Here is a 27,116-nt window from a genome sequence, read left to right as displayed (position 1 = left end):
TTGTTGGCAAAATAAATATGTCCACATCTCTACAGTATCTTCGCAAATAGCATGTTTGCTGGGAGGTTTAAAAGATCTGTTAGTGACTGAATAAGAAAGGAAACAGAAAACCTCTATAGTTTCTTTTGTGGCATCTCCTCTACAGAAAGCAAAGTGCATTACTATTGGAAAATTCACGTTGATTTCAGATGTCAGCAAGTGACAGAAAAGATACAACTACTGTATCTTTTATGTCTTGATTTGGAAGCTGCAGAATTGATTTTTAAAAATGCTATGAACTATAATTTCTGCCTAAGAATTCTACAAATACAGTTAGAAATTCAGTGAAAATGTGCCATGCAAGTTAGTGGAGTTGCTTAAAGTGATCTGTAGTTTTTAGCAATTTAAACAGCATGTTAAAAAAGAAAAATAGAGTATGGCACAATATCTGGCAAACTGAAAACAAAATGTTTTCAGAAACAAGGCCAGCTTTTGCTCTTTTCTAAAATCAATCTGCTGGTCACAGAAAATAAAAGTTGGAAAAATATTATTATTTTGAAAAGTATCAGAGCTTAACAAAAAAGAAAAAAAAAAAAAGAATAAATGAAACTCTTAAGTCCTGTTAGTTATTTAGAAGAAATCCCACTACGTAAAGGTGATCGTTCTTATTCCACGTTTATGTTAAACATATGATACAATGAAAAGGACAATTGGTTATAATGAAAACAAATATTTATACATGTCAATCTATGTATTTAAGTATGGCATCCGTTGGAAACATACCATGCATGCAGAATAAGGGTAAAAAGCTGTTTTACACGTTTAAAAACGTGTACAGACCACAAGATCAGTTCACATACACATAATTACTTGGGAAAAACATGTATACGTTTAACTTTTTATCATTTATTTTATTATTTATGGGCACATTTTTAAGTCTGAATGAGATTTAAAGCACATCATTAAGAAGTCATTTCATGAGGGTGGATATATTAGGCTCATGTATCCTCAATTAGAAGTAACTTAATGGCCGCTTTTTCTAGAAATACAATCTTCTCTTCTATGTAAGTCTGAATTCACAGTATCCTATGGAAAGCACTTGTAAAATTAAAAAGATACAAAAACTAAAAAAATCGCATAAATCGTGACTGTTATGAAAAGCTATAGCCATAACAAAATTTCCATAATATCTCTAGGTGTTCAAAGTGCATGCTTTTTGTATCTGGTAATAAAACTGCAATGACCAAATTTGTTTCTTTCCTCAAAACTGAGTTTCATTTGTCTGCTACCACTAGTAATCTCCACTTGCCCCCCTCAAACCTGTTTTCCCTGATGACTACATTCAGGAAAATTTCATCACTAGGATGTGAACTTAAGCTTTCTGAGGCCAACTATAAACAATTATACAACAGCTGAAAGCCCATAAGAATATGAAAGAAGTCTCTTGGTTAACAGTGTTAAAAAGCCCATAGATACATAAAAAAAGAAATCATAGAGGGCCCTCATGAAAGCGGGCTAAGAAGCATTAAACAAAAAAAAAAAAAATAATGCCACAATATAATTAATAAGTATATGTTGAAAACAATTTTTTCTCTAGGCCTTGGAACTCCATTTGACCTTCTTTAATGGGCCACCATAAGCCAGAATGGTGTTATTTTCATTTTCCAGACTTCTGTGAAATTCTAAGGTTATGTCTAGCCACAAATCTTGTGCTAACAAATGCCATGTGGGGAACTTCAGAATTTAATGTTGAAATGGTAATATTTTTAGAAAATATACTTAAGTGAAAATGGACTGTGTGGTGTGAAATCATTAAAAAAGAAGTGAGATCAGAAGTGAAATGCTGTATAATAAAAGTGTTAAATAACGTCTGATTTTCAGTACAGTCTTTGATCTATGTATTCTAACCTTTTCAGTTAATTGGGAAAAAGGCTACAAAAACTATCCTGTAATAAAATAATGGATTCAGCAGTCCTTGAACAAAGAATGTGTTCTTCTTCCCTCTAGACCACTAGTATTAAATTTAACATCTGGAACAGATAACCTCTCTGTTAATGGAACTGACTACATACACCAAGTATAATAGTTGAGTTACAGGAGTAATAAAATTAATATATCAACTTTAACATTTAGCATTTATTTCATACAGTATAGGCATGGTTAGAAAACACCTGAAAACACTTCAAACTCAAAAAGATACTGAGGATTTTGCAGCACAATTGTATGGCTGTGTGGAACAGGTGCATTTTATGAAACCACATCCTTTAAGATTGTGCAAGCATATTGCTTCAAGTCCTGAGGATAATTTACAGAGCTCAAGCTCAATTTGTATCAAGGTTCCCAAGTGATTTTGGAGCTTGACTGTACAACGTACCAAATATATGCTTCCTCATAAATTAACTGTCTTCTTCTCAAAGGGATGTCTGGATTACTATAATAACTCCAACATGCAGTTTATACTCAGTTTAATAATTGAAATAACATAGCAAGTGAGGTGAAAGAACATTCAACTGTGTGCTGAGTTAACACCATGGTAGTCAAAATAACTCTTTTAAAAATGAGATTTCGTCTTCATTTTCTTCTATATTCTAACAATTCTACCATTGCACAGTTCTGTATTTGGCAACAGAAAACCAATTTTCCTAGTCGAAAGATGAAATAAGTTACTAGGTAAAGCAAGAGTTCTAGTAGACTCAAAGGGAAAATAACCTGGAGAGTAAAGATTTGAATAAGCTCTTTGGTTGAAATTAAACTGAAGTTGTACAGTATTCTTAGCAAATTTAATAGCCACTGAAATTATTTTCATGCCTAAATACAAAAGCAGATGCATGAAGAAACTGTAAAATAAACAAATGGTGATTATTGTTATCAGATCAACGCCATACCATATGTTGGTGTGCTCTCTCTCCTTCCAGGACCACTTGTTCTTCCTTTGTCATACTCATAGCAGTATAAAACTGCATCTTCTTCAACCACATTAAAGCGCTTTCGATATTCCTGGTCAAGGAATGAGTTTGGAGATTCGGATCCTGTATGAACTGGTTTGCCTACAATATGTCTGCCAACATCATCACATGGGAGATTTCCCTTTTCGTCCCTTTAATAAACAAGAAAGTGTTTTTTAATATATTGGAATAAGACTTTGTTTTCTTTTTAAAATGTGAATAGTTCAGTAAAAAATGGGAATATGTCAAGATTTCATATAAGTTGCAAATAGATATTGTCAAAATCAGGATCATACATTGCATATGCACATATATGTATGTCTATGCTAGTTATCTCACACATCTTTGCTTATTTGCTTCCATTACTGTAATGGAACTGAATCTTAACAGTTTCTCTTGAAAAGAATAATTCAAATAAAGGTGAATTGCAGCTACTCTTTCTATGTTGATTTCTTTTCAGAAGCTACTAGCAATTTTTGATTTAGGGCAAGGAAATAATGTTTATCTTACTCTTTCATGCTTTCATCTTGCATCAGATAGTTTTAAAACATGGTTAAATGATAAGCACAGACAAATTCAATCTGGTTCCTAACAAATTAACCCCAAAACAAAAATAATCAGGGACCAATGATGTACAGACATTTGACACAGTCCTGCACAAGCCCACTGAGGCCTCAGAGTTGTACAGGTATGTCCATGCAGTGCCAGAAATGGTGTGTGGAACTCATCATGAGCTGTTGTCCTAGGACAGCATTGCATTGCAAGGCACTCCCTTCACCAACCAGATCACTGTTTCCTTCTCACTGTTTCTCTTCCAAACTGCTGGTAGGGTTGAAAATGGCTGCAAAAGGCCTAATCAGAAAATAATTTTTGAGAAGAGAAATGCAAGGGAGGCTGCTAAGAGAGTAGCTGGGGCCTCATGGCCTTGTTGGAGAGCTTCTGCCCCTCTGGACCACTGTGTGAGTGCCAAGCTGACCACCATGCTAACCCATATTTCCCTTGGCTCCCTGAGACTCTGCATGAGGACATAGAAAAGACCCCTCTTGGGACCCAGGCAGACCCACAGGATGACACAGGGCCAGCCTGGCTTGGGAGTGACACCAGAGCAACAGAAATCCCCACCAGCCACTATGCTCTCTTTGCCAGCCTTTCCCAGAGTAGGGATGGTGCTGTCTTAGGGAGTGGGACTGGCACAGCCCCACTAGGGCTGTAAGCTTGTCATGGGAAGACCTGCCTGGTGATGGTGCTGATGCCAGCAGGTAAAATGATGGAGACTGATGCAGAACAGCCAGATGTTAATCCATGCTACAGCTACCATGAGGAAGAAGCAGGATGCATACATGCGACCTCTATGGGCACCGTCTCCTGTCACCACTCACGGACTGGTACAAAGAGATCTCCATGACAAGGAGGACAGACAGACAGCTCTTCACTGTCAGCGTTAAGGGAAGTGCAGAGCCCCCAGGCAAATAACCTTGACTGTAGTCTACTGGAGATGTGGGATTTAGCTCTCTCCCCACAAAGACACTCAATAGACTTAGCCAGGCACTAATTTATGACCTGTACTTGTCAGTAACTGGCACAAAGAAAAGGTAGGTTCCACTTTCTCATGCCATTTTTGTGTGGTTATGCTGGCAGCTGTAGTGTCTGTGGGTGTAATATCTGTATACTGTATTATCAGTGTAAAAAGGCTTTAGGGTTTTACAATTTACATCAAAGTATCACATCCCTTACTCTTCCAGAAACAAGAGAAGGGTTTGTGGATGGCTTTTTTTTTTTTTTCTTCATTCCCCCTTGGAACAGCAACAACAAACTGAAAAACAGATATCGAACAGCTGATAATACCCAAAATAAAGATATGCTTAAATACAGTAAATCATGGACTGAAAGAACAGATGACATGCCAAAACAGATCAGAAACTCTGTACGGTATGTGACAGGTTTGTGAAATGAACCGTAGTCCATTAGGATTAAGCTGGCAAAAATAGTTCAAAACTACATATTCTCTCTGTATGATTGCACCTTATATTAATATGTATTACAATATTTAATCAGAATTCATCCAAACTACTGCATTAACCATCATGAGTTAAGACATATTATTAATAAATAGTTAAAATGCGTAATGAAGATCTCAAATAACAAAAGTATTTTTGTGGCAGTAAACATGATCAATAGCAGTATAAAAGCACTAATTTTTTTTAGGACAGTACAGTTCCAGTTTGAAGAGTGACAGGTTTTGACTATATAACTACTTTGTTCAAAGAGAAATCAAAGACTGTGTTTTGGTTTGGGTTGCTTTCTGTATATATATATATATATATATATATATATATATATATATATATATTTATTTATTTAATATATATATTTATTTAATATTTAATATTTTATATATATATATAAAATTTCCTCAGAAATAAAAGCAGACCAGGCAGCAGACAAAGCAAGAATGAAGGAGGAACACAGGACTCAGCTTATGGCTTTATGGAAGGCGTATGGCATCATCTAAATCATGAAGTGGAAAGTCACCTTTTTGCCCTGGAAAGTTTTTTGTATCTCTGAAGAGCAAGAATTTATCAAAGAATCACAACTTCTCCTCCCCACTAGGCAATTTAATTTACTATCTACCTAACTCTTGGATAGCCCCCAGGAAAGTCTTGTCATCATCAGGTCATACACATCTTATTAACTGGCTAGCAGTTACTGATATGAGAGCCTAAGAAAAAATCAGAACTTCAGGTACAGGAAACTGTACAAGAAAGGTACAAGAAAGGACACACTGCTCTTACAACTTCTGCAAGAAAATTAACTAAAAGAAAAGCAAGAAGTAATTTCAAAATACATTGACTGGACATCCTGTATATGGAAATTATCCCACACTTGAGAAAACAGGGAATTGAACCTGTCTTTCTAAAGGCTACTGACTGTTTTTTGGACAAGACACCTTTTCAGGTTATTGTGGGTGTGATTCAGCATACCTACTGTTAACAACCAGTTTCCCTGTAAAATGAAATACTAGCAGCCTAACCCTGCAGGGCATACCAATGATCATATAGGAATAGAATGGCCAGTTATTTTACAGGTATTTTTGACAATGAATATTACCCTAAATTTTTATTTTATTTTATTTTATTTTATTTTATTTTATTTTATTTTATTTTATTTTTTACCTGGGAACATAAGGTTCTGATGGAGGAGGGGGTATGTAGAGATCCTGGAGGGCAGAGCTGTCTCTTTTTGTAGGTGTGCTGATAGTGCTGGATGGTGTAGCAACACTGCTTGTAGGACTTCTGGGAATAAGAGGCTGGTACAAAACAGAGAGAGGAAAATCATGATTATTCTTAAATACTATCTACTTTTAGTTGAAAAAGCTACAAACATTCTACATTTCATAAAGTTGAAGAAATAGTTAACATTTCTAATATTTTGTGTGATTTTAAACTGGCTGAAAAAAAAAAAAACACACAACACTTAAGGAGATACAACTATGAATGGACATGTATTGTGCTTATAAAATTGTCTCTGATAACATCTTTCTCTTTTCCCCCTTGCAAAGCAAAAGTATTGCCAATGCCCATAAAAACAGTAATCAGTAGAGCCACTGGTGAAATCTTTATGAGTAAATAACATACAGAATCCAATGAATTCCTTAATTAAACTAACATTATAAAGAAAAAGTCTAGTGTTTACACTAAAAGCTACATAAGTAGGCATTAAATTGAATGTCATCTTCCCCCATCTGCTCTACAGTTTAAGGAGTAACTGTAAGAGCTTCAATTTATGTCTGCAGATGCTGTAAATTCAGGTACTGCATACTTGGAGTACACATGCTATGAGACAGAATAAATTGTAGATTATTATTATTATTCACTCCCCTGGGAATACTTCCTCACAAAGTAACGTTTACTCACAGGTGAATAAATTGTACCCTTCTCATAGAATGATCATGCATTCTAGCTGTTATTCCCATCCAAAAATGATCCTTCATCTTAATCACATCTTTATCTCTCTTTCAAATTAAATATGTGTTTTTCTTCTTTAACTTAACTACCTTGGCTAGCTAAAAAAATGACCAACCATTTGAAGACATTATTAAATCACTGCAGGACTATAAATTATAGCAAGATTTGCTGATAGTCTCTATATAGATGCAGATGCAGGAAAATGAAATGAGAAGCAAACTTAGATTGCTCTAGTGTGGTTAATAATATGTTGGTCTTATGCTTCTTGGCTTGTCTGATAGATAAACAGAAAACTAGCAAAACAGCAATTAACAATATCTCCATACACCATCTAAAATCTGGATCTAATATTCAAGAAATACTGAGTTTTGCTTTGAAAGAGTTCTTTCCTCTCTGTCTTGTTGGAAGTGAACTCCTTGGAAAAAAAAGGTTTGGGGAAGACATACTGTGCAACACGCCTATAATTTCTGAACTAAGTAACTACTGGAGGACACATATTTCACATTGTATTTATGGCAGAGAAGCTCTGAATGCTAACTAAATAGGTGTGGAGAAAGATCCTTCTGCCCGTACTCTTAAAAATACTTTATGACAGACCTGTGGGCATTCCTGTGCAAAAACAAACAACAACAACAACAAAACCCACAGTTCTCATCTTCTAGATATTAATCTTGACACCCTAGTAGTATACCTACACAGCAAAAAAAAAAAAACAAAAAAAAAAAAACAAAAAAAAACCAGAGTTCAAGAACAGGAACTTCTTTTCAAAGTGTTGGCCTTCCACAAGCTCGTGATGAGCCCTTCTAAATTTATGCTTCTCACACAAAGTCCCCACCATTGCATTACTTTCTTTCAATCTGTATCTTAAGAACACATCCCACCTAGGACACCTCAGGCATCCTTTAATCAATTACTGCTGTATTTTAGGAACGGAGCTGTGTTAGATGTTAGTCATCTCAAACATGATAAACTGTAGGCTCAACATTTTCTTGTTAAAACTTTTCAAGTCCACCTTTACAACTACTGCTATAAACTGAAACAAATTCATTCTTTTTGAATGTAGAAATCCATCACCTGTAAACAATGATACTGCTAAATTATTTTCTTGCTCATTAGGGTTAACATTCTGTAACCAGGCCAATGAAAGACAGCTATTACTTACAGGAAGAGAGGGAGATACACACACACACACACAAAGCCAGACAGGTAAAAGACATTACAACCACTAAAAAACAAGCAGAAGACTGTAGTCTGAAAAAGTAAGACTAAAGTTGGTAGCAAAACTGAGGGAAGAAAAACAAAACAAACAGAAATAACTCAAAGAAAACTCTTTCAGAGGAACACAATCCTTATCTTTTAAATTTTCATCTGTGACACCGTAGCCACAGATGTTCTTGAAACACTTACTAAAGCAATGCTGTTTTTCCTTTGTGATACCTTGCATTTTTATTACAAGTGCACTTTGCAGCTTGCTGAGTGGCTTGTAGAATTAATTTTCCTTCTAAGCCAAAAGAATTTTGTGACCTAGACCATGTTTACACTTGTTAAGCCCAAGCTGTTGCTCACGGCTCATACTTGCAGGAACACTGAGAGGAATATAAGCTGGGCAGACGGATTTCTCTTCTCCACTTTGAGGAGGAAGACAGCCCTTTACTTTACCTGAATGAATAGGCTGATAAGAGGAAATGGGGCCCTAAGGGCCATGGCAATCAAAATTTTATGTTTTCTGTCACATAACGAAAATCGTGCCCAAGCATAACCGTGATCTGGGCTTACAATGAGTTGTTGAGCCCACACTAATCCTGACTAGGGGCTGAACAGCTACAGGACACAGGTAAAGAATTTCCCAGCCTGGAATACCCAGGCTTAACTATTTAAATACTAATGATATGGGCTTAATTTCTAGAAAATGATTTTTCTGAAGTCTGAGGATTCTACCAGGTAACTTTGTGAGGCCCTGAGAATAGACAGCCAGGAGGTTGTTTCCTGAATAGACAACAAGGAGGTTAGCTTTTCCTTCAGAGGAGTCTGCTGGGAGACTGTGGAAATCAGTGGATTTTGCGTGTCTTTGAGAAATGCAAACTTTGGTTTATATATTTTTTTTTTTTTTTTTTTTTTTTTTTTTATATTTGGCTAGGTGAGGTGGTTAAAACACTAGGTGCCACAAGAAGAAATGACCTTCAGTCTACTAGAGAAATACACAAGTTATCCAGTTAACACAGAGCTCTGGAAGTAAAATGTTTCCCTCAGACTGTTCCCATGTTGAATAACAGAGCATTTTCAGAGGTGAGAATCACAGTGTAACTGGTAGAAGTCCAAATGACTGTGGTATCTCACAGGATGGCAATGCAGGTAATATTCCCAGCACACTGGGAGCTCCCAAAGGGAGCTGTAATACAATCTCATACAAGAGGAAGCACAATCCTTTGGGACTGTCCCAAAATATACTAGGATGTCTCATGTCTTTAGTATACCTGGGTCACATTGCCAGACTCAACTCTTTGGCTTATTTGTACAAAAGCAGAAAAGCTGCATAACTGGAACAAAAGTTTCAAATTTATAAATATATAAATTTATATATGTATCAAATTTATAAATATAAATTTATATATTTATAAATTTTGTGGTATAAATATATCACTGCTATTTTTGATAGTTATCACCACTTCATCTGATGAATCAGCGAGTTCTTTTAAAAGAACTGCAACATGGTTAAAGCATTCAAATGAGCTGTCCTGTTAGTGAGGCATGGAGAGAGCACTGCAGTAACTACCACCTTGTGCTATAGGAGTTTGACTTTCATTTTGTAAGGAATCAAAGTCTTCAGGCTCTCCTTGTTGGAAAGAGAGCCTTCAGAATATGACCTGCAGGCAAGGTGCACCCTCAAGGCATTTTGTATTGCAATTTAGAGACTTCTCAACCATTCAGTTCAAGTCAATCTGTGCTTCTGCAAGTAAATCTGATAACGTTCATACTACAGGCCATTCGGTGGACCATATTATACCATGCAGGTACATTGAACAGAAAATTACATGGAACTCCAATTCAGGTATTCCTGATCTAGATGCCTTGGAGATCAGCGTTATCACCAAGTTAATTCTCTTCCAAGGACTAGAACTTTCTTCTGCTGCAGTCCCTTTTAGTAGGCTGTCATAGGCAATTGGGAATGCTGAAACTGAATACAAAGTTTTCAGGTCCAGAGATTTAAATACTTATCCCATGGGAATAGTCTGACAAAGAAAGTTTAGAAGTTATATATTAAAACAGGAATAGCCTCGAAAATATCTCACATAAAGCTCTGCATCAATGTTAACACACAATGTCAGTCACAAAATTCATGTTTCAATACATTTGGAAGTACTGTTTCTCAAATGACCTGGGTGCACCATCCTCCTTCAGAATCATTAGTGTTTAGGAACCCTTTTCTAAATTGTCAGTTGACCAGACAAGAGATAATTGGCTTTACTCACAGCAGCCTCAGGTTCTCCAGGAGAAGAAGTTCCTATAGGTACTCATTGCCAATCCTGAAGAAACTGAGATTGTGCTCCCAGTAAATCAGCTTCCCGATAAGCAATTAATATAATTAATAATTATGTACCATCTGAAGTTTTGTTTAATGTTTTTAAAAGCTCTGTGAACCTTTAAATAGCTCCCTTGGCAGTTGCAATATATAGTTTGAGAAACATTACTCCAGACAAAGGCATATGATTTTTAAAAATATAAGAAAAAACAATACATGATTTTAACTGGTAATATCTTTACACAGTATTTGCATCAATAAACATTTTTAACTGTTTACTAAACATATTTTACTGTTAATATATTTTCATATCGAACCAAGATTATCACAATTTATTGAGCAAAATGTTTTCAATAAAATAAACCTTTTATAAGATGAACCATGACATGAAGTTATGACGTACTATAACTATTTTAGACACTGTAGGAAAACCCAGTCAGAATTCATTTTAACAATGCTGCAAAAAATGCCCATTTCCCATGTAGTTAAAAGACAAATAATCAACTGAAGAACCAAGTTAGTATTTTATTCAAATGCAATGATTAAAAAGTGTAAGGTCATTAATTCTAATCATAAATTATGAAAACAGAATATAACATTGTCTCTAGATGAATGAAGGAGGCAATATAGTCAAGTAAAGAAAAATAACAATATAAATAATAGTATTTTCTGTAAAACCAAGGACTCTGCTGTTATTGTTGCTGTTCTGTCTGAAAAGTTGAATGTAGCATAGTGGAGATATGATGAATATCTAATCTAAAATAAAGTCTGTTTAAAAAAAAACAACACAAACAAAAAAAAACAAAAAAAAAAACTACAGATACTGAGGTCTTGGTGATTTTAACAGTAAAATTTAATCACATAAAAAACAGTACAGTGAACTATTTTAAATATACAAAATATTACATTTAAATAAGCTTGGTGAAGAATGTGAAGTATGTAGAGGGGTCAGAAGGCTTTTTCCAAGTCAAGACACAAGATGTGGCTAGCAGGTGGACTTGCCCCAAACCATACTATTAGTAATAGCCTTTTCACTGATACCAGAAGGGCTGTCTAAATTAGTTGAAGCTTGGCAACATGTTGCTCTACCATTCCTTTTCTGTATGTTAAATGCACTGGATGAAGAGTCTTCACACTGTAGTCAGTTTCTTTTTGACTAATTAACAAAGCATTTTCCAGAAACAAAGGAGGACTTTTCAGCTAGTTTCTTGCTAACATGATGATAGTGACTTAGTTAAGGTTTCCTATGCTCCAAGAATCTTCTTTAGCAAAATTTCCACCCTGGTTCAAACTGCACTTTAGGGAGCTTTTGTTTGAAACCTCCCCAAAGTAACATAAAATTGTAAGGAGAAACAAAACAGACAAAATAGAGTAGATTATGTTTATTTCTATTAGGTTTTGAACCACCAGTTGATTGCTTTGAGGACAGACAAAAAATAGGAGAGTTCTAAGATAATTAAATCACTTCTATGTCAAGTGAGGAAAAAAGAGATTAATCATATTTGTTTTGTTCAACATGTTCAGTTACAACATTGCAATCTGAAATATCATTCTAAGCTTTCACACAATGGATCAGAGTATCAGAGGAAGTAACTGAAAGGCAAATATAGTAAGATTCCTCTTGCAGGCATAACATCTTAATATTTGTGACACAATACCATATTAATGAATACCTTCAACTGCAAAGGCAAGCAAAAAAAACCCTAAGGCCATAGCTGCTTAATTCAAATTTTATAAAAGCAATAACAAAAAACTCAGGCTGAAAATCCTTTGACTTCACAAATTCCAAATTGATATAATTCCAGAATGTATTAAGGGAGGACTTTGATTATCTGCAAGAAGTTGGATACTGGTGGATATTAAAACAGACAAGCATCAAGTGACTGAAAACAAAACAAAATGAACAAACAAAAAAATCCAAAGCACTTTTAATTGGGACACAAGAGGGGGGAAAATAGATGTTTTTCTTTCAGTACAGATTGACCTTACACCTGGAATTAATGCAATTAATTATAAATACAAAGTCATTATGTAATGGTGCACAAATATATATATAAAGTATAGCCATAGTTAGTTTTATTATTTTCCTCTACATCAAGCCATTGGATATCAGTTTCGGGACTGCTACACAGGATGCATGGGAGACATAGTTCAATGACCAGGGTACCATGTAAAAGTCACACACTGAATTGATTGATAGCACCTGCCTACTGCCTGAACTGGAAGACTTACCTAGCATTATCCCAACCTATAGGTATACTTACTGTTTTTCCATGAAGCCTAGTTTTTCATGTAGCTGCAAATGCCAAACTTTTGTTTTTAAATAGAATTATCAACAAAACAAGCAGAATGCATTTTATCAGTGCCTCAACACTACTCACTTTGAGCTAATTTTTTTTTTTTTCAGTTAAAACATCCCAAAGTAAATCTCAATGTAAATTACTCTCTTATTTTAATAACTGAAATATTTACCTTCTGAATTTCCTGCAACAGCTATTAAAAATCCTCATTGATATCATCCATTTGCCAGCCTCCTTACATTAGGGTAAACTTCCACTTTCCCACCTCATTCATTGCAATTTGTGACACCATGTTTTTCCTTAGTTCACACCATTTGCAGAACCAAAGAAAAAAACATCAGCCAGTTTGCAGATCCTGATTCACATTTTATTAGAACTTCATCCCTATATCTTATTCCAAAGTCTTTTGAGGCTTTTGCTCATATCTTGTAGTTTAACAGAATTATTACTGAGTCATAATATCTTCATAGCTTGTGTCTGTTGAATAATACGTATGTTTCAATTAACTTAGCTTTGGGATGACAGCACAGTTATAACATTCTTAGTTATTTCATGATATCCTGATACAGAAAAACATTGTATTGTAATTTCCCTTACTTCCAAAGGTGATGGAAGTACTGCGTTTCCTTTACGTTTTTTCTTATTTACTATCACTTTACCCCATTCTCTCTCACTAACTCCCATGATCCTATTACAGAAAAGCACTTTTATGTGAATTTGGAACAAAAAGTTTTTCAGAGATGTTTTTATTATTTTTTTTTTTCCCAGAAAATGTGAAGAAAAAAAAAAGCACATTCTGTCTTTTATAATGGATAAATACTGGAATATAGAAAGAAATGGAACAACTAAAAAATAAACATTATCTCATATTTTGATAGCTATAAAATTACACTCTGCTTTTGCTGCTTTTTATTTATCAAATGTACAGCACCATTTTCACATTTAGTCTGCATTTCAACTTTAACACCAGTGGACTTTAACATCTGTTCACCACTGATCTGCATAAATTAACAACAGAAATCTCCACATTATGCAGCCTCGGAAGTTTGTCTTTATGTCATCTTGAAGGTTTTTTGTCACTCAGTCTATTTAGGAAAATTGTTGCTTCTCACAATTTGTGACATCACAAATTATAACAGATGCGCATATGTGCACTGCACCCAAGTGCTGAATGAGGTTCTGGCCTTTTCTGGATGTTATGATTGATAAAAATCAGAACAATATCATCATGATACTGGAATTATATCTCTCATGTTTAACAATGTCTCTATTTGTACTCACATTACTCACATTAGTCTATCATAGAAACGTATTTTCTATGCTATCAGGAAAAAAATAAACAAAAGTGTTACCACTCCACCCAAACCTGTAATATTACAGAAAACCTCTAAATACTGTCAGATCAATCTCATTTTACAGACATAATTTATATTCAAGCTAGATGTCCACACTTGCTTTATCACCAAATGGAGAGAAAGAGGCATACATATAGTTCATTTCACCTCTACTTAAGGTCAATCAGTCTAAAATAGGTCAAGACGTATGAAATCATAAATGTTCTGTATGACCATTGGTCAAAGGTAAAAATGACAAACCCGAATGTAGATATACACACAGCAGATATATAAAGTCATATGAATTGCACTCCTTAGTATCTGTATTGAACTAAGGATGCTGATATGTAAATCAGAGTGAAATAGAACATGCTAAAAGACAACTGGATTTTTGTTTCGGGAACTGAGTGTGGAGTTTCAAACATCCACACATTTTCTTCTCATGACTGCATTCTCTGTAACAGGACCACAGATATCCTCACTTTCTTACTGGACTTCATTTTAGACAGTGGAAATGGGTTTCTATCCCATTTCTTCCCACTCTTTCCCACCCTCTTAAATTTATCACTTATTTGCTATAATCTACATCAATGGACTGTCTCAGAAACTTCTCTTGTGCATTCTCCAGTTGAATTATTCTAGTGACAAATGATAAAGTGAAACAAAAAGGAATATTTAGGGGAATGAACCCAACTCACCAAAGGAATAAAAAACTCACACAAAAAGGATTTAGAGTGAAAGCATTTGTCCCCGTTTAAAACAATGAAGCATATATATGCATTTCTAATTTGTACTTATATTTTCACTAAAGCTATGATAAAAGCACAGCATTCAAGTATGGACATTTATGCACTCTTATCATGCACACAGATTTGAAATTTTATGTTCAGACACTAATACGATATTTTTGGTTGAAGGTTTATGTCGCATCTATTGTCAGTAATTTGTATCTGAAAGACCAAGATACCTCAGTCATTTAGGAACTTACTCAGATTGAAAGACAATGAGGCATTTAACCATTATAACATATTTTTATATATAAAAATATATATAGTTGAAAGAGATTCTTCAAGTTGTTAATACTTTTTATGAACCCGTTAATATTTTAAATGGAAAAGACCACAGCCATTAGCAGTAGCATTTCTACATCTCATTTTCCTTTTGCACGAACTATGCAAGTATTTTCTCTCTCAAATGTAGTTAATTTTAAATTAGACTTTTTATTGTGGTAATAAAAATGTACTGAAGAATGCACTCATTATGCAAAGAAAATAGAATTCTAAACATTATTCTATCTGAACTGAATAAAAAAATAAAAGTATTTTTCAGTTCCATCTGTTGGTTACACACTTTCATCAGTCTGGAGATAACTTTTATTTTCCAGAGTAATCCATCACACTGACATTTTGTCCTGTAGTGAAATATGAAAGCTTTAATGAAACCATTCAAACCATTACAGGCATCCTAAAATTAAAGATCCAGCTGGACATCCTGTACTACACCTTCTTATGTGCAATGGTTCAATCTCAAGTAAAACTTCAACACAGATACAACTTTATTTACATGAGCAAATATTGATTGTCACATGTTTTGTGGATTAAAATCACAGTATAAATTTTCCTATAGTGCCATGATCAAAATGAGAACTAAAGATCTTTTCCTCCTCTCTTTCTTTGAGCTTATACTGCGTGGAGAGCTTAATAAGAAGTCAAACTAAAATTTATAACTTTCTTAGGTATACATGGTTAGAAAAGTTCTTTGGGGCTACTATTTTTGCTTTGCAAAACATTGTGCTGATTACTTCCTAACTTTGAAAATTTCTAGTAACAGGTTTAACTTCAGTTGATCCTATGAGAACAAACTATAGAGAAATCATTTCAGAAACAATTTTTCAAAGCATACAAGAGTAAATCCATATGCTGCTGAGATGAAGCACAATAAAGCATCACTGAGATAATTTATAGGTAAAATGATGGTGTATGACTTATGATTAAGCTTCATTACCTGCAGAGCAAGGGGCTTCCATCTCATATTTTTCAGTAAAGCTGGTGCTGAGGTAAGCATGCTCTGAGGTCGCTTTTTCAAAGTTAAGATAACACCACTCGGATCCTCTCGTAGTGCATTCACCAAATTTTTCAACTGCCACCCCACCTGGTAACCAGTAAAATCATTACAATAAAATTGAGGTACAGTATTCAAAATGTAATGTTCCCTTTTTAAACATGATTAGTAAAATAACACAATAGGAGTGTATATATATTTTAAAGGAGATTAACTCTAGAAATGGCAAAAATAAATTACTGCATAAAAATCATGTCAACTAAAATAATTACTATAATGCATTAAGATGGATATGTATCACTTCAGGTTTTAGAATTAATAAACTATTGTTACTCCACTGTAAATACACAGTAAAACTTCAAAGTGGTTTAAAATAACCTCTGTTACATAGACCTTAGAGACTACAAGGTTAAAAAGCCCTGGCTCCTACCTCTATTGTTCAATTCAAAACTGAGCACTTTATACTCCATGGTTACTATATAAAATCCACTAACCACATGTACTCATACTACTTCTATTCCTAGCAGCTTATGCAAGCACAAAGATGCTCAAGACAATCTTCTACACTTCACTATAAAAATAAAACCAGAATCACAAGGCATTTTTAAAATAGTATTTCTTTCATGATGATTTCAAAAACCAAAAGACAGCAAATTAATGACAGAAATAGTCTCTCCACTACTTGAGTATTAGCCCAAAGTAAAATTTCCTAATTGAATTATAGCATTTTGAAATATTCTAAAATTAGCAACTTGACTAATGTGGAAAGTAAGTCTTTGTTTCCAAGCAGAAACTAAAACTTTCTGAATCATTCAGTTTGTGTTTTTAAACAAAAGTACTTAAAATCTTAAAACAGTACAACTAATGAAAATGGTTTATGTCTAAATAAAGATTGATTTTTGGCATCTTGAAATTATTTAATATATTGTATCCCTGCATTTTTAAGTTTGGCACCTACACTGGCAAGAAACAATCACATATCCCTTGAAAGTGTTGGCCTGCATACTTAGAAAATTATTATTTCAGTAAACTTGACAACTTTTCTACCTTTCTCTTTCCCCCTAATTAACAAGCATGTTTTCCTGTTGTTTAAAGGATCACAGTTGCAAATATTTTCCTTCTTTCACAATTTATACAAGAAAAGCATTAAAAAGAAAATTATCAAATTGAGATGTGAAAGTTTTTGAAAGAACTTCCAGAAGCATGAAATTGTGACGTCATTGTCAAAAGGTTACTCTATGTCATGTCCCTATATTTGAAAATAATCAAATAAGCAATATGAACAAACAAAACGCAGATGTTCCCTATTAGTAGCATGGCATTATATGAAACAAGTATATATTTGTTACCTATTTTTTAACAAGGTACTCACACATAGGTTGATGCTACTTACTTTTTACCTTTTTCACTGTTGCATCAAAACTCACTTTGCTTAACATCACTGATTTTAATAGCTGATACTCTCCATATAACCATGCCACATTAGCCAACAACAATGCTTACATCAACAATCCTGTACACAGACATGGTTTCAACTTCACCACTCTTCCTCATCTACTGTAAACCTACCTGTCCTTTCTACCAAAGCAAACTTGATTATATCAAGGATGTACTTCTACAGTAATATTATTGTAAACAAAGAAAGAGGATGTTGACAATGGTTATCTTTACTGAATATTTTCCAGCTTCCACAGAAGATTTCCCAACATGCTCATATTCTTATTTTCAGTCCCATGTATTATGAGTATGTCCGTTATACTTTGAATAAAATGAAATATGAACACAGTCAACTTAAGCTTCATACCCACATCCTCCTGAAGTCTCCATTATCTTCCAACAGTATCAAAACCAAGTCTCTGTAAGTACAAGCTTTAAGTCTTAACATCACAATTTTATAAAAAAACATACCATGCTATTCACAATACTGCTTTCCTACTCAAAGAAACTTCCACCACTATAAGAAACATTCCCCATAGTTCCATAATGTTACCTTAGGCATACATAGGTTTTCAACTGCTCTGTGTTACTGTAAAGAAGGATGCCTACAGTTCATGTAAGGTATCTCTCCATGTAAGCTACTGTACACTAATTGTCTAATGTAATAACTGAAGACAAACTTATGGAAAGGAATCTTTCTACTAAATAATGGAGCACATGGAGCTTGGAGGAGAACATGATGTGGCCCTGGCTACAGAGTCAGGCTGCAAGGCTCTTGCCATTTAAGTTGGTAGGATGCTGCATGGAAAAGTTGTGCTTTAAAGCATCTGTTTATCACTGAAATAGGCAGAGTGATATAAATAAAATTGGTTTCTCTTGGTTACACTAGCAGCTTTGAAATTATTTTAAATACACATTCATACTTTGCAGAGATAAACTGAATTGTGTATTTCAACTACGCCTTACACTGCAATAAATGGAAGATTATCTAGTCTCATTATGAGAGTTAGGGGGATTAAAGAAAAAAATTGCAGTGCATGTATCTGGAACTGAAAATGATTTTCCAGAAATCTGCTTTAGAGATATGTAATCTAAATTTCTGCTAAGTATTATCTGAATTTATTCTCTCTAGCCTCTTCTTCAGAATCTTCCCCTTTCTCATTATCATCACAGTTGTCTACTGTCAACTTCTATCCATCAAGATTTTTGGCAGAGCTTTTGAAGTCTCTGCCATATCAATTGTTCCATGCACTGCAAACACAGACAGTAATAAGAAAGTTTCCTTACTGGTTTTGAAGTTGAAAAGTAAGACAACTACTTTAAAAATCTACTTTACATGCATTAAACCAACCCAAGCAATTACGTTTTAAATCAGTACACAATACTGGCCAGGTACCCATTTTTAAGGGCCAAGAAAGTCCCTGCTGCTTGCTTTAAAATAAATTGATTTTGTTAAACCAGGTGCCATTAACCAGCTCTGATCAGGAGAAGTCTCTGTAGTGGCAGAGCCTAAACCCAGCCTTGGGTTTTGCTACACAGAGCCTAAGTATCCCCCAAGCTGCCAGAACAGCTCAGCTCTCAGTGCAGGGTTTTGGAAAGGAAAGAGGAGAAGGAATATGGACTCAAGGAACAGCAAGGGAAAATAAGCACGCAAAGATGGGGGAACTAGGAGAAGAAGGAGAGGAATGAGCACTGTGGGGGGACCTGAGAGCAGGTGACCTGGGGTGGTGGTGGGGTTGTGCTGAGCAGTTCCTGACAAGAAGATTACAGAACCTGTGATGGAGGAGTCTGCTACCAAGATAAAGGAAGGATAAAAAGCGTAGTTCATGCCCATGCCACCAGAAGATCGATACACCTAGGCCAGAATAACACCACCACTGGGGGAAGGTAGGAGATGGGACACCAGCCTTCCAAAGGGAAGCAAGCTTGCAGGTAGAGTATCTTCAACATCAGCATTAGGCCACCTCCAAATTTCTCATCTCATCCCAGCACCACATGACCAGAGGCTCACCAGTGAGCTCCAGAGACATTTGGGGCCACCCAGGTTACTTCAGTGGGACAAGATGGGCACGTAGGAGACCTGTACCACTGCTCTCTACTCTGACGCATCCTCCTCATCTCCCTTACCTCTCTCCACAACCTTCCACCTGTTTTATCTGAACCTTAGGATATCTCCTCACCCATTACCCCTACTAATAGAAACTTTTAGCAGAAGGGTGCTGTTACAGAGGTCTGCTCCTTGAACAATTGGCTGGGAAAAGAAGATGCCTTTGAACAAGATGAGACATATTTTAAAATACCCCAACTTTCCTTTGGCTTGCAGCAAGTACATGTGGATAATAATACTACAACAGCCTGACATAGAACTTTTATTCTGAATTCCTATCCTAAGTTGCCAAGAATATTAACATATAAATGTTAAAAAGTTACTCCTAAAGTATCCTAAAGTAATTATTATTTTTTTTTTCTCCAGGTGAATCTATCACTGCCTTTTATGACAATCTTGGAAAACTGTAGCCATCTACTCTATTTCTGCCTGACAGACAGAAGAAAGCATGACCAAGCATTGCTTGGTTTTATTTATTTATTAGCCACACCCATGGCAGTATTCCCAAATTCCATGGTTCATTCCTGATTTCTACGAGCACTAATATATGTTATGAGCAACAAAAGAACTCAGTTAAATATTAACATGCAGGCATCTCAAATACAATTGGATGGACTCAAATCAAGTATTTTTAGGATGCTATAAGATGCCTTACTAAATAACCTACAGTCTGAGAAATCCAGTGCAGATTTCTCAATGAAATTACAGAGCAGCATCAGCATTTAAAAGCAGTATACAAATATAATACACAACAAAACTATATCATCTAAGGGGTGGAGTTATGGTCAAATGATAAATAGAACAGAGTCCATACCTTTATATGCCACTTTAATATGCCACTTTTAGAGGCATATTCCTGTTCAAAGGGTCACCAGAGTCCCATGAAAGTTAACGATGGACTTTCTGTTTCTATGAAAACTGTTTCCCCCCACAATTATGGTAAAACGCTAATATCTTTGGTAAAAGTACAAATATCTTTGCACTCTTGAAGGAAAAGTAATATTTTTCTGCTTAATATAAACTGTAAAGCAGTCAGCTATTTTCTTGCTAAATAAATATGCAAAATCCACTCTAGTATTTAATTTTAAAAAGTTACTGAAACAGGGAGATAATCAAACTTATTATTCTTTCAGTGTTGCTTGTTGTAAGTGGATTGCAGCCAGAGCTCTTTGACTTATCAACCATTAAAATATTCATGCTTTTAATCATTTTTTGAGCTAATAAAAATAGAATTTCTATGAGGAACGCATAATCACCTTAAGAAATGGTTGTTATTTTTTAAGGAATTCCCTGTCACATATCTTGCATTTTATAAATAAAAATCTGAACATAAAAACAACAACAAAAAATCACACAACAAAAAACACTGCACTTCAAATCACTGTCTATCAAACCTAGCCTGCTGTTAAGCAAGTCAGAAAAATGACAATAAATTATCTGGTATCTTGCTGTTAAATTAACAGATTGATTTTCGTGAACACTGGCCAGAAGTGAGGATGGTCAGCTGGCAGCCCCGTGAAACAAATATGTTAGTAGCAAGCATCTCCTCCCCTTCTCCCAGCTGTGGATGCCTGAAAAGGTTATAAAATAATGGAAGGCCATAGGTCTTCCACTTCCAGAAAACACGGGGTGAGGAGACCACAGAAGGCTGTTTACAGTGTGGACTACCACAGAGATGAAAGCTGTATCTGTCTGCGGTAAGAGAAGCAGGGTCAGGAGAGCAGCAGATGCCTTTCAGGGATTAATCCAGTTTCTTAGGCTAGCATAGTAATGAACATCCATGCTTATGTAACAGTTTTCTCCCAGAGAGGAGAGATTCATAATATTGTGATTGCATTTACTGTAATAGTAATTAAGGAGCATCTCTGCTATATTATTATTTGAATATATATATATTTATCTTTTATCCATTGTTACGAAAGTTAGTTCTGTGCATTCTTAGATTGCTATTGGTCACACCACACTGTGTCATTGTCCAAAGTCACAACAACTGAGTTTGTATATAAATTACCTTAAAGAAAATCACATCTTTTACTTGAGAAGATCCTGAAGTTTCATTAAAACTTCTTCTTGCTGTCACTAAACTATGAAATAAGTCATTGTCCTGGTTTTGGCTGGGATAGAGTTAATTTTCTTCCTAGTAGCTGGTATGGTGCTGTGTTTGGGATGAGAATAATGTTGATAACACAGTTTTCATTGTTGCAGAGCACTGCTTATGCTAAGCCAAGGATTTTTGCAGCTTCTCACAGTGCCATGCCAATGAGGAGGCTGGGAGGGGACAGACCCAGGACAGCTGACCCAGACTGGCCAAAGGGGTATCCCCATACCGTATGGCATCGTGCTGAGCAATTAATATGGGGTGTTGACTGGGAAGCGGGGGGGAGGTGCTGCTTGGGAATGGGATGGGAATTGGCCAGTAGATGGTGAGCAATTGCATTGTGCATCACTTGTTTTGTACACTTTATTACTACTTCTATTTTTGTAATTCCTTCTTTCCTGTCCTAATAAACTGTCTTTATTTCAACCCACAAGTTTTTACTTTTTTTTTTCTTCCCACAACCAAATCTGAGAACTAGAAAGAGAAGTCATCACCTCTCATTAAGCTGCTCTAATCACATTTCTCATTCAGAAAACATATCTGATGCACAGCATAGCTTCTGACTGATTTTATTATCTTGATCTTTTAAAGTATTTGTTAATCTCAGCTCCACTGTAATTCAACAAACTTCACAAATTCTAGTAACATGACTATAGAGCACCACTGTTATGGAGACAAACAAGTGTTTTACTCACAGGGGAACTGCAACTTGAATTATCAAGGAACACAAAAACAGTTTGGTATCGAAGCTTGGACATTTATATAATAATGCTTACCTTTCAGTTCAAAATTACCTCACTGTTTTGCTTTTGAGCCATTGCTAACAGCATCCTAGAACAAAATAAATGAGGATATTTGTCGGGAATAGCAAAGACCCCAACTTTATGAGTTTGAATATGATGTATTTTACAGATGTAAGGTCAATGACTAGGTATGATTTTTGAGGAAAAAGGGGCTCATTTCATTGTTTCAGGGTATGACTCTATAAATTGGGGCAGATTTCAGTTGGCTCAGTTTTAGCGTCTCTCTGAAGTCTGAAGCACCCACCCTCACTTGGATACATGGGCTACACCCTGGAGTAATGGCCGTAAGGCACCTCTCTCTTCAACCAGCAGTATGGACAACCAGTAGCGACAGATGGGTACTGGCAATTCAGAGTGTTTTCATCCCATCTTCCACCCACTTGGGTAATGTTGATCTTGGCATTATTTAACCTTGGGGGGATAAATGTGGTCTTTGAAACACTAGAGGATTGTCTCAAGCATCAAGCATCATGTACACAGTGACAGGTTAAAGGCCTTCCCCATAGGTGAGGGAGCACTGTGTTGATGGGAATACATGGGTAAGAAGCCCAGTCATGCAAGTGGCAAGAAACTATCAGTGCCATTCCTTGGGAGCAGGGAAATGGTTCTGGTTCCAGTTCCCGATGACCACTTTTGTGCAATATAAGTGCTACACACATACTGCAGGGAACAGGGTCTGAAATCTAGCCTGTGATCTACAGGCCCTACCTCTCTTCAGCAAGGGCACAGACATTAAACTATTACGAATAAAGATTCTGCCACCAGAATCCTCACTTGGCCTCATTTCCAGATGCTTCCAGGGAATGTGTGGAGAGCCCAGGTGTCTAACTCCATTTCAGAGGGTCTCCTTGTGAGAGACAGGCCATCACACCCTGAGAAGAGACATCCATGGTAGCCACAGGTGAGGGCTAAAGAAATTTTAAGGCTGAGAAGGGAAGTGTTAATAAATGTCTAAGCACGTGCATACGGTTGGTGGTATGAGCTGAAGGAAGGATTTAGGCAGACTGGACCACACCCCACTTTCTCATACATTAAGCTGAAGTAGGGATGTTGGTGGTCTCACCCCTCATGGAGGGGAGAGTTAAGTTCTCTTTCTTGTGGCATATGGAAGGTGCTCCTCAAGATAGGGTATATCCTATACTATATATATATATACACACACACACACATATATATACATATATATATATATACACACATATATATATATATATAGTATAGGATATATATATATACCCACCACAGCTAAGCTACGTCTCCCTTATGGTAACTTGTTCATGCTGCTTTATGCTTACATCTCATAATGGGAATTTCAGATATGTGCGTATGCATTACATGTTCAGATATGTGCGTATGCATTACATGTTCTCATATTTAAACTACCCTAATGGTTGTCCTGGAATTAAAATAAGAAATGCATATAAACATACATGCCTACACACACAAATATTTTTTCAGATTAAATATACATTATCACAACTTAATAATTTAGGATGATTACTGAGTCACTATCATTATCACAACTTAATAATTTAGGATGACCACTGAGTCACTAACTCCAAAAGTCCTTGGCCCCCATTCTTTTTAATGTAAAAATAAAGTCCCTAAGATCCTCAGATAAGTAGTGCTTGAAACAGATGTTTCTTGAAACGAATTCATATAATGGAAATAAACATGTTTATGAAGAAATTGTAATTAAAAAGAAGTTAATTTTTAAAGGTTACTAACAATCAAGCAAAATGAAAAAAAGTATTTAAATGATGCTGAAAAATCATGTAGCATTATTTAGCTAAACTAAAGGAAGGAGGGAAGGACAGGGAGGAGGAGTTAAAAGAAAAAGTTAGAACAGAGCAGCAATTATTTAGCCATGAGAGTTCTTCATGTGTTTTTTTTTACATTTTACTGCTATTAAAATAATCAGTCATAGACAAAGTGCAGTGTTCAAGTCATTGAGGTGTTCTAAGCCAGTACTGACTTTTTTTCTTAAAATTTTTCATATTCAGAGTACATCAATTGAAATCAGACACAGGATTTCTCCACTTTAATTTCCCCTTCCTCATGACAGCCTTAACTTGCTTTTCTTACTTAGACATCCACTTTTAGAACAATCACCATCTCAGCACTTTCTCACAATCACCTCCCAACTTCATCAGAATAAGATAATGAATAATGCAATGGAAGATTGGGCTGGAACCTGAAAATCAGCTGTGTAACTTACACAGATGCTACTTGCACAGAGGTATTCCCTAATGCATACTTGGTGCAGGCTGTGCACAGCTGTAGTATCAGCCAAGTAAACTGTACAACTTTGAAGACATGTCTCCGTATCCTTCATTTGCTTTTCTACAGTGTACTTCAATTTTCAGCAATCGTAATTAAAATGAAGATTATCAGCAGCAGAATAATCCCTACCCTTCTTTCCAAATTCACGTACCAGAAGCTATACTAACAGTAAACTTTTTAATTTGTTCTAATGGGACAGAAAGTGTAGTATAATCTGTGTTCTGTTTTATAGGCATCAACATAGCTATCACAGGAAAATCTGATTGTACATATCTGCTACCTGGACATAAAACCTATGCTGTTATCATACATTTCACACACCAGAGACTAAGAAATTTTGGAAGAATTATTTTAACTGCAGAATTTATGTTATTTTCACTATTGAGAACATACCGTTTACATTGTAGTTTAAATCTCCTGGAAATATAACTTGTAGCAACATTAGAAGAAGGGGTTTTTGTTTGTTTGTTGTTTTTTAAATATAAATACTATTAGTGTCATATGGGGGAAAAAAGCAAAACATAAAACAACTGTACTAAATGAAATAATTAAAATGCATATTCCTCCAGTAAGTTATGTACTGAAAGATGAATTTAGCAATTAGAACACAAGAATACTCTACAGAATACCACACCCATTCTTATTAGATATACCCTTACTGGTATGGTCATAAAGATAGCTTACACAAAAAGACTTGACTTCACTATAGACTCAATAAATTGGTTATCATCAGTGGTGAAACTCTGAAGGCCTACCAAAAGCATCTACAGAAAAAGTCAACTGCTATTGCAGCAGAATTCTTACTACAGTTACACTGTTTGTAAAACAGACATTGGTGCTTTCAAAGTCATCTCGGGTGCATATTCCCGAATTGTAGTCAGTGCCATACAGGTCAATCTGTGCTATCAACTAAAAAAGAACATTTTTTTTTCCCCACAGAAAAATAATGGAAAAAAAATCAATAGTCTGCTGAATGGCTATTTGTACTTGTTCATCTAATCACCTGAGTAAATTACCAGGTCCCATTGATAATACAGTCCATTCTGGGGTACAACCAGGACAGAAAGAAAGCTATGTTTTCAAGTGAGCTCTGGGATACAGCAAATGGCTACAGTTGTCCATGACTGCAATTCATCTGGCAGAAAAAACTTCTACAAACACCATGCATTGGCACTGAACCATGCCCCAGTCCTCTGTGAGGACAGGCATCTCTCTTTGCACCAATTTCTTCTATTACTTCCTCAAAAACCTCCTCCAGTAATCCAAGTAATTTCAGCTTCTTGCAGCTGGAATGCTGCACAGCTAAATCAAAAGCATCCTGGTTCCATAGCTGATGCCTAACATGTCCAGCATACATTCTTCATGTGTTGTGACTACATGGCAGAGGGTACTGACCAGGTACTCTGGAGCATGGATCAAAGAGCACACAGAGTGGGATGTTGGTGCCCAGGTCACAGGATCAAACTTGTCACTCACAAAGCCTGAAGCAGTAAGGAGCAATTTCCACAATGCTTAAGACTAACTCTGCCGGTGTTCCCTTTCCATTTCAGGGCACAGGTTTAATGCTTTCAGCTAAGCTAGGCAGTTTGACTTTTAAGTAAGGCAGAAGTGCTCACATAGTTCAGCTTTGTTATCATCCAGGAGACAGGTAGCTGCTGAAAGGCAGCAGAGTGTGGCTTTCTGCTGCAACTGAACTAATTGCACTGGCTGGTGGCACAGGTGTGCAGTTAAGCATGAAAATTTCATGTGGAAAGAACAAAGGGAAATTATTTAAAGTTTGGCAGAAACATGAAGCAGTGTGGGCTGGCCAAGCTTACAGTGCTCTGTCTAACAGATGTGACTGTGACTTGTTTGTTAGCTGATTTGTCATGCAAGAGTCAGAAGTGCAAGTGGATGCCCACAGTGACACAGCACACTGCTTACATAAAAATGAACCTGCACTCAAAGTAGTATGCACTCAAAGTGTCTCAGACATTAGCTTTGAACAAGCCCCAGGGATAAATTGAAGACGGATTTGCTGGACATCCAGCATTTGTGCTACTGAACTTACAGGAAAGCCCTCACTGCTCCAATCCACCAATTTCAAAACAAGCATGGGGAAGTTCTGAAAGCAGAGATGCTTTATTCATGGAGCTGCTGCCAATCACCTGCACCAATTTTATTTTCCCAAATATCTAATTCATTTGAAAATTTGTTTGCTGAAAACTAAAATGAAATCTATCTACACACACACACACACACACACACACACACACACTTTCCTAACTCCTTAAAAGATTTTCAC

General features: G+C 35.8%; 1 protein-coding gene across 1 annotated transcript in view; it reads right to left on the bottom strand.

Annotated features, from left to right (window-relative positions):
- CNKSR2 (connector enhancer of kinase suppressor of Ras 2) overlaps positions 1–27,116 on the bottom strand; it is a 227,637-nt gene that overhangs the window by 80,592 nt on the left and 119,929 nt on the right. The window contains exons 9-11 of the mRNA XM_082772835.1: positions 16,048–16,194; positions 6,098–6,231; positions 2,865–3,076 (exon numbers count right to left, since the gene is read on the bottom strand). Coding sequence (XP_082628961.1) covers positions 2,865–3,076; positions 6,098–6,231; positions 16,048–16,194 — 493 coding nt within the window. The remainder of the gene's footprint in view (positions 1–2,864; positions 3,077–6,097; positions 6,232–16,047; positions 16,195–27,116) is intronic.

The sequence above is a fragment of the Aythya marila genome (assembly GCF_965140915.1).
Source record: "Aythya marila genome assembly, chromosome: 1".
In the NCBI taxonomy this organism is placed as follows: domain Eukaryota; kingdom Metazoa; phylum Chordata; class Aves; order Anseriformes; family Anatidae; genus Aythya; species Aythya marila.
Note: the sequence above shows the minus strand (reverse complement) of the source record. Positions and strands in the feature narration are given on the sequence as shown.